The sequence below is a fragment of the Girardinichthys multiradiatus genome, chromosome 8, assembly GCF_021462225.1.
Source record: "Girardinichthys multiradiatus isolate DD_20200921_A chromosome 8, DD_fGirMul_XY1, whole genome shotgun sequence".
NCBI classification, from domain to species: Eukaryota; Metazoa; Chordata; class Actinopteri; order Cyprinodontiformes; family Goodeidae; genus Girardinichthys; species Girardinichthys multiradiatus.
Genome location: NC_061801.1, coordinates 28,467,604 through 28,476,464, shown reverse-complemented (window position 1 = coordinate 28,476,464; position 8,861 = coordinate 28,467,604). Strand labels below are relative to the sequence as shown.

The 8,861-nt window shown below is 36.9% G+C and overlaps 1 protein-coding gene across 2 annotated transcripts; it reads right to left on the bottom strand.

Annotated features, from left to right (window-relative positions):
- Positions 1 to 1,329: 1,329 nt before the first annotated feature.
- noc4l (nucleolar complex associated 4 homolog) lies at positions 1,330 to 8,861 on the bottom strand. 2 transcript variants are annotated; one of them, XM_047371987.1, is made up of 16 exons: positions 8,695 to 8,861; positions 8,465 to 8,585; positions 7,742 to 7,848; positions 6,723 to 6,830; positions 6,434 to 6,583; positions 6,246 to 6,348; positions 6,063 to 6,097; positions 5,931 to 5,981; positions 5,831 to 5,840; positions 5,729 to 5,743; positions 4,014 to 4,074; positions 3,786 to 3,896; positions 3,512 to 3,675; positions 3,260 to 3,342; positions 1,951 to 2,064; positions 1,330 to 1,602 (listed from the first exon to the last, which is right to left on the bottom strand). In XM_047371987.1, the coding sequence occupies exons 1-16, from the start codon at positions 8,833 to 8,835 to the stop codon at positions 1,483 to 1,485; spliced, it is 1,494 nt and encodes a 497-aa protein (XP_047227943.1). In that variant the 5' UTR covers positions 8,836 to 8,861; the 3' UTR covers positions 1,330 to 1,482. The 2 variants fall into 2 exon arrangements, with proteins under 2 accessions (XP_047227943.1, XP_047227942.1); XM_047371986.1 differs by having other exon boundaries at positions 5,729 to 5,840; positions 8,695 to 8,860.

The following is an 8,861-nucleotide window of genomic DNA, read 5'->3' as shown; positions in this document are numbered from 1 at the left end:
AGGCATGGCTGTCTGAGGGTTTATTTTGGTCTGACCACCTCTTCTGAAGAATAATTGAATTATAATTCATGATCTTCCCTTACTGTCCTTTTACTCTGGACTGCCTGCTGTGTGACCATATGGTCCACTTAAGAAGAGAAAGGAGACAACGTACGACCAGCTCATAATAAAATAAATGTAACTAAAAAAAATACTAATATACAACTGTGTCCTTAGCATGACATGGAAACATCATTTGTATGTCCAGCACATAAATACTAGTCATTATCTGAATTCATTATTTGAGTTGCTAAAAATCACTTCTGCCTGGTTTGCAGACTGAACATTTACAGATTATTATTGAAAAGATAATAAACAAAACAATAACTGAGCAAACAGGTGATTGTTTTAGCTTTCCAACCTCTAAACCATTACCAATTCTTGGCTTTTTAGAGAAATAAAACAATGGAATGCTTAAACATGAAAAATAAAATCATCTTTTTAAGGGGCAAGATAGGTTTGGACCACGTCCACACAAAATGGGAGAATTATAACTCTGAAAACAAATGAATCTCCATTAACATCTGAACAGGTGGAAAACAAGGTTAGAATGGGATAAAGACAATGATCCCACGACGGAGATGGCTCAGGGGAATTTATTAGTCAACAATTTATTACCCAGTTGCGTTCGAGAAAGAGGCTATGCCTGACCTTTTGTTAGGACCAATCGAACATAAAGACTGAGAAAAAACTAGTTTACAAAATTATTAATAAGGCAGTTATTCAATAAATCACCACGGAAGGCTGTAATCACAATGGCTGCAAATGTATTTTTCTCATTCCTCAGAAGCAGAAAAGCATAAGCAGAAACAGTTGGACCATTGTGCAATGATGGAGTCTTTTGAGTGTTTAAATGTTTGAACACGACCTTGAGACGTTTGGGATATGGTAACCACTAAACCATCCAAGTATGAGGAAGCTAACTCGTTGATAAAGATGCTTGCACATCAGCCTAATTCACACCCCATGCACTTCAGGATCTTTAATTTCAGGCTAGAAATCTACAAGTCAAAATTAAGGTAATACTTCCAAAACATTTTGCCATTTCCATCTTTCCTGATGGCTCAGAGGTTACTTCATGTTGTAATCACAAACTTTACCTTAAATGGGTTTGACTGTAGTATTTCATATGGAGCATCAGTACACAGTTATGTCAACACTTTTGCTTTAGACACACTTTGTGATGTAGATGTACTGCAGTTTAATATTATTGACCCCATAAACTGTTGATGGGTAGGTAGAAAGGCATCAATAAGTCAAGTTGAAAGAAAAAATAAACACTTCAATTCCTCTAATTTAAAAAAAAGCTTTATTTATATGGCAGTTTTGTACATGAAGTCTGTCTATACTCCTGCATGACTACAAACCACTTCAGGCATTCATCCACAAAACCTTACCAGCATAAAGAAAGTGACACACAATGGAGTATTCTTTAATAATCTTTTAAACTAGACAAAAGTGTTGTCCCAACACTTCTCCACCTCCTTTTAGTAAATGTGTAGCTGTTTCAAACTCCAGCGGAGCCCCCTTGCCCTGAGACAGCTTCAGGTCTCGCTCCATCAGCTGAAAACAAGAGAATTGGAAACATTCCTGATCATCATAGAGACATTTGTAAAGCATGCGACAATTTCATTGTGATTTATATGCAAATAAATCTATTTATTCATTTGATGGATAAATGAGTAATGACACAATAACTATAACAATATACATGTCATCTTAACACACATAACCTCTCTTTAATGGAGCTACTCTGATTTGGATTTAAAATGATTAACCTGTTAACCATAATGTTAATAGGTTATAGATATCAGTGATGTATTGTTTCTCTAACATGGACTGAAAACCTGCAGCAAACCATAGAGCTGTAATGAAATGGCTGTACTTTAAGACAAGAGAATGCTTCTTTACCTCATAAGCAGTTATCTCCAGCACCTCACTGATGTCATCTTCTTGCTCTGATAGAGGTGTGTTGATCAACATCGCAGCTTTGGCCACATCGGGATGATAATGCCTCTGCAGTGTCTGTAAGACAGGAAGTAAGAGACTGTAGAATGTCCTTTATGCTGCCATTACATGAAGGTTACCATGTTCATAATTTACTAAATAATACAGGCTTCATGATCGTAGCACTATTGCCTTCTCTGGGTTTGAATCTTGGGTGTTTCCCATGACCCTACAGGGATAAGTGGGTACGGAGAATGGACAGATGGATGTGCTACATAATAAATCCCATTCTTTCACTAAAACTTGAAATATACATTTTTAAAACTTATCAGGAACTGCCTGGAACTTGATGTGTACTTTCTGAAACTTTCAAGGAATTTACTGGTTACTTTCCCAAAACTTACTAGGTGCTTTCTCATAATTTAGTCTTCTTTTTTTTATTATTAAAAGGTAATTTCCACAACTGAGCAAGTACTTTCTTGAACTTAACCAGATAGTTTCATAGAACTTACGAGTCACCGTCCCTGAACTTAGTAGGTAGTTTTACAGAGCTTAGAGGTTACTTTTCAAATTTTACCAGCTACTTTCCAAAGATTATTATGTATTTTCCTGGAACTTATTAAATTATTTCCCGAAATGAGGTATTTTTCACAAGTTGCTTTTCAGACCTTTTATGAGACTTACAGGTTACTGTCCTGAAACTTAGAGGTTTTAAACAGACACAGAGGCACATTATGATGCAACTTAAAGCATTCATTTGTAAATGTCTGATCCCCCATTTTGAGCTTCTGTGCCACCAATCTGATTTATAATTGCTGCTTTAAACAACTGTCTGTCAACACTATTTAAAATACTGTCAAGCATTTTAGAGTTCAATTAAGCAATTTTAAGCAATGCTGCAAAATGTAGCAACAAAATGTGTCTCAAGCAAGATTTCGAAACACCAGCTGACAATAGAAAGACCTGACAGTGTTTATAAACTGAGCTGCAAAAAGTTTTTAACAGTGAAAGAAACCGTATGGCCTTAATTTACCACATTATATATAATATTGAAACACAGTGCGAAGACATCTGCTTTTACAATTACACTGCTAATCTTTTTTTTTTTTTTGTTTGAAAGTTCTGCATTTTACCATTTTTCTCCAGGTGATTGCCTGGAGCTAGCAAGGATCTGGTGCTATGCCGATGCAAACAGGAAGAACAGATCCAAAGCAACCATTTGCCTCAGTTTGGTAGGAAAAAAACTCTTTTGATCACAAGCTAAAACGCTTACCTTAATTTCCCACAGGCTGCTATCTAAGGCATGACAAAGAGCTGGATCCTCTTCTTCCATCACATACGGATCCTCAAGAAGCTCTGTCAATGTAAATAGAAATCACCTTAGCTCATAACTAAATCTCTGTTCTATTTAAGAAGTATGCTGCACATAAAAACAAGATGCTTTTACATTACTTTACCAGTAATAACTTACATTTAAGAACTGCAACAGACACAAACCCAGCTACATAAAAAAAATGTGGCTCACCATCTTCTAAGGTGGGCTTGTGAATCAGAACTCTGCAGGATGGATGGCGTCGGATCAGATTATAGATGAAGGGCAGCACTATGAGAAGAGCTGTGGGTGGAGCTGAAAGAGCCAGGCGAGCCAGGCGTTTGGCAAACGCAGCCACCAGGTAGACTGGCAGATGACTGGAGACGAGCACAAACAATACATAAAATTAAAGTGTGAACATTTATATGCTGTGTTGAGTATGGGCTAAAATACACAAATACACAGTAGCAAAGAAGGATGATCTTACCTGGAGCTAAGGAAAAGATTGGCCAGATGAAAGAAGCGTGCTCTGTACTTCACATGGAAAACAGACGGCTCAAGAAGATTATACAACTTTTTATAGAAATCAGGATAATCTCTGTAAACAAAAACAACAGTGTTTAATGCCAATTTAAATAGTTTACATTCTTATGTATAACTTCCTGTTATTTCTGCAACTACTAAGTAAAATAAACCGTTTTTACATGACACTCACAGGTTGTGTTGATGAATGAGCACAAACAGGCCATTTAGAGCCAGCAGACTGATTGCTCCACCTGTAAAAATAGATCCACATTAGATTTATGTTTTTCATAAACAGGTATATTTACTTCCACCTCTAATGACATTGTGCCGAAAGCTTCCCAATAATTTGATCTTTTACTGCACCGGCATAATTTCACACTGAATTTTCTTTTTATTCTAATCATTATTTTAAGTACATTAATTTACTGAGGGAAACAATACAACATTAAGAAATCATTTTCCATATAAATTTAACAGTGCAATAATTACAGACATCCCTTAAAATAATCCTTGAAAATAAATACTTTTTTTTTTTTGTACATTAAATTGATCTGAGTGTTGAGGAACTTTTAATTAGTAACCCATAATTTCCTGGGGTATATGTTGTACAGGGCAAACAGGCCCATTTCTCTTAGCCACTCTTCAAAATGGGAAGGGCAAGAGAACATGCCATTCAAACAAAGTAGATGTGTGTTGATCTTAATAAGTCAGGACATATCTACAATAAAATAGCTTTACATTAAAAGTTGTCAATATATATGGTCAGAGAGATTTTAAAAAGTTTAAAACAACTGAAATTGTGACAAACAAGGCTGGATGATGATCAAAGTTTATCTTCCTGCCACAGACAGTAAGATAGGATTGTAAAGGAGGTAAGAAAAAAAATATTGAAAGCTGCAGCAAAGAGTCCCATTTTGTATGCACCCAGTCTCCATGTCAGTTATTAGAGGTCTGCATGGCAACTATCACAGAGACCAACAAGTGGAGTTTTCTAAACGCTACTGAGGCTTTATCGTGAACCAAGTGCTTTGGTCACATGAGACTAGGATTGAGGGTTTTAGCAACAAATACTTCAAAATAATAAATATTTGCAAATGTGAGTCATGCCCACCATCATGTATGGTGGAGGATCTGTGATGCTGTGGGCCTGTTTTTATTTTGTTTTTAAATGACCTGGGGACCTTGTTGAGTGCATCTGAAATACAGAAATATCTTTAATAAAAAAAATTTAATCGGATGGCCTCTGCCAGAAAATTAAAAAGAGGTCATCATTGGGGCTCTCAGCAGGATGAGGATCCAACATGTGATCAAATCAACATAGAATTGATTCATCAGAAATAAGATCAGCCATGGCCATCTCCGTTCCTAGATCTAACCCCTGTGGGGGTGTGGCATAAGGTGGCGCCCAAAAGAACGGTCAAAGATCTCAATCTCTGTGTTCTGCAACACTATAAAATGTCATCGTAATAGTGCTTTTACCAGCAGGGGTATCATCTACCATTCTATAAAAAACATTAATGAAAAACTCAAACTAAAAGTTGGATATTTTCAGTGGTAAATTACATTAATACAATAAAGGAAGAATTTGTTTTAAGCTTTTTACAACGTATTTACCAAGGATGCAGATGCTGATGTTATCATTTAAAAAGGTGTTCCAAACACCAAATTTTAAATAAAATAATGCTAACCAAACATTAGACTTTAGAAGATCAAAAACAATTATATGCTTAAATGTTTCAGAGAAGTCTACGTTTATAATGACAAAGAACTATCTAAAACTATTTAATGAATTACTTTTGGGCTTTGGAAGTAAATTCAGGAAAAATACTTTAAAGCAGCAAAACAAAAGAAAAGAGAAACTGCTACAGAAGTGACCCCTAACAATATTTTTTTTTATAAACTTACCAACATCATAGGCAGCTGTCAAAAAGTCAATCATTAGTGTGGGTTTGCTCATGTGTGGCAAGATGGACTCATGAAGGATCACCAACACCTTCTTATACATACTGTTAGGCAACTACAACAGAAAGAGAGAGGTCACAACCTAATGAGACTAAGGAAGTAAGCAAGGAGGGCAAACTGTTAACTGTGTACTCTAAATATTTACCTTATACTTGAGAAAACTGAGCCACATTCTCTCAAAGGCCCGTTTGTGGTCCTGAAGGGGAGACAAAGCATTGCACAGCTAATTCAGGACAAACTTAGAACGAGAAGATAAGAGTTTAAATATTTCACTTACATTGAGCTTTGCTGCCTTCCAATCTTCATGCTTGGCTGAAAAAAAAAACATTTCAGGTTACTGATATTCTTAAGAGTCTCAAGGAAGATTTTTTCTCCTTCTAAATGTTAACTTCTCAGGAAAAACGCATCAAACAGAACTTCTGCGGTTTTCTGCCAAATCAAAAACTACAAAAGCACTAACCTTCCTGTTTGACCATGAAGTTGGTAAGCTCAGAGTTCTGGCTCGGCATATTAATGTTGGACATGAGAATGAACACATTGGACTGATATACAAGCAGGACAGCCTAAGAAGAAAAAGCAAAAGCCAAATAAGGTCAAGTTTAACAACGGCAACAATGGAAGGTACACTGGAAGGTGATGGTTTCCTACCCCTTTGTTTTTTTCCATGACTGTGGCCACATTTTCACGGATGGAGCTTATCACGTAGTAACGTACATCTTCCATCTCAAGGAACTCCTGGAACCTGGAGATCAGCAGGGAGTTGTCTGAGCTCTGAGACAGAAGGTTGTGCACCACTGCCTTTCAGCAAAAGAAATTCCAAATGTTAAACATTTCCTTTAACTATAAGGATTTTCAGCTTTCTATAATAAGAAAGGGATTCATTAAAACACACAAAGGAGCATGTTAATTAGTTATAACAAAACTGACAAGTGCCTACTTGGATCAGTTCTCTTGGGAAGCTGAAATGTTCACTCCAGTCCAGATCTTCCAGAGGATGCTGTCCTTGCCCTTCAGCAAATTTCATCAGGCAGCACAGGGCACTTTCCTATATGTAGACATAAGATATGCTTTATGCATACAGAGCTATAGAAAAGTATTTGGCCCCTTACAAATATCTGTTTTTATTTTTGCTCTTTTTGTCACACTTGAATGTTTCCTTCATAAAAAAAAAAAAAATGATCTCAGCCAAATATATACAGGTAAATGCAAAATGCAGTTTTGTTTATTTTTGGAAAGCTAAGTTTAGTTTCACTAGCACCAAGCTCTGATTACTGCCGGATCTACGTACTAATAAAACCTGTCTGACAACATCCAGTTGGCCAAAAGATCTCAAAAAGCAACACTTTATCTAACAAAATTCAGGAACATATCGTTAACCTCATAGCATAATTGCATAAGTCACAGTCAATATGCTATGAGCTTAACGGTATGAGAATCAAAGTCACTGACATCATTCATTCTAGAAAGGGTTCTAAAGCCATTCTAAGGCTTTGAGACTCCACCATGCAGCAACCTTACCAAGATTGGCTGGCCTACCAAAATTACTTTAGGAGCGCACCAATGACTCATGCCGGAGGTCCCAGAAGAATCCAGAACAACTAAAGCCCTGCAAACCTCACCCATCTTGGTTAATGATGCAACGAGAACAGACTGAGCAAAAATGCCATCTAAAGACCAAACAGAACACAAAGGTCTGTCTGATAATTTCCAAAAAAACATCTTGATGATCTTATTAACAGTGTGTGCAGAACATTCAGCTGACTTTGTCCAATCACAAAATGAGCGAACTGACTGAGCTGGGAAATAAACCCCCAGTTTTACAGTTGAGGTAAGGTCAGAAATCTATGCAGAGCTACACCCAGCATTCATTTAAACACATAACGGGATATCTGCCTTTGTAAAAAATAAAAAAAATAAACAAGAAATAAAAATAGCTATAACTCAAAGTGAGCTTACCTTAACTTCATGTGTTTCATGGTTGAGATGCTCCAGCATAATCTCCACACAGCTGTTGTAACGGTGTCGCATGAAAATCTTGTACTTCATCTCAGCGCTGTGTCCACCTGGAGCAAAATAGGAAAGACAAGAAAACATGCTATTCAAGTAAGGCAGATATATGTTGTTATAACAAGAACATAGCTACTTGCCTAAACTTGCCCATATCTATGATCAGAGCAATAATGAAAAATATTAAAACAACTGAAACTGCAACAAACAAGACTGGATGAGGTTCGAAATGTATGATGCTACCATCTATGGTGAGAGGGTGAGAGGCCGTAAAAAAAAAAAAAAAAATCAAAGCTCACTGTTACAGAACAGCAGAGGAGTGATACCCAAGCACTAATTTGACTTTATTATAAGCCTTTGCATTGTTTAGATTAAGATTTTCGACAATAAACACTGCAGGTGGGTCTGGCACAAAAAACATCCAATATGTAGAAAAGCAACTCCTGTTCACTGTAAAGTATGGTGGAGAATCAGTGATGGTGTGGGCCTGTTTCATTCAGGAAAAATACTCCCCAAATCTTCAGAGGATTTCATAAACTAATCCAATTGTTGCCAGAAGATTATGATAATTTAATAAAATAACATCACAGTTGTTAATCTCACAGGTCAAATGTCCTGCAGATACAACAGATTCCACCATCTCAGCTTATAACGTTTGATCAGAACTTTTACCGTTCAACGACGCATCCTCCCCAGGAAGCTTTCCAATAAATAGATCCTTTCTCTCCAACAATGTGCAGAACAGCTTGCAGCAGGCATTAACAGCGCAGAAAACATCCTCCTCTTTTTCTGACTGTGTAGATTTAGAAGACAAACGTGGACAAGCATGTTGGCAGTGGCTGAACGAAACGACGTATATTTCGTAGATGTTGAAATGTGTTGGGTGTTTTATTTTTTCTCACCTGAAGGAACTCGAGAATGTCAAAAACGTCGTTGGCATGCTTTCTGCTTTCAAGTATACGCTCAACGACACCTTCCAAATCGATTTTATCCCTTTTTGCATTAGATTTTGAACTCACGTTGCGCTTTTTGGTCGGCGCCATGTTTGTTGTATGTGGTGCGTTCGCGT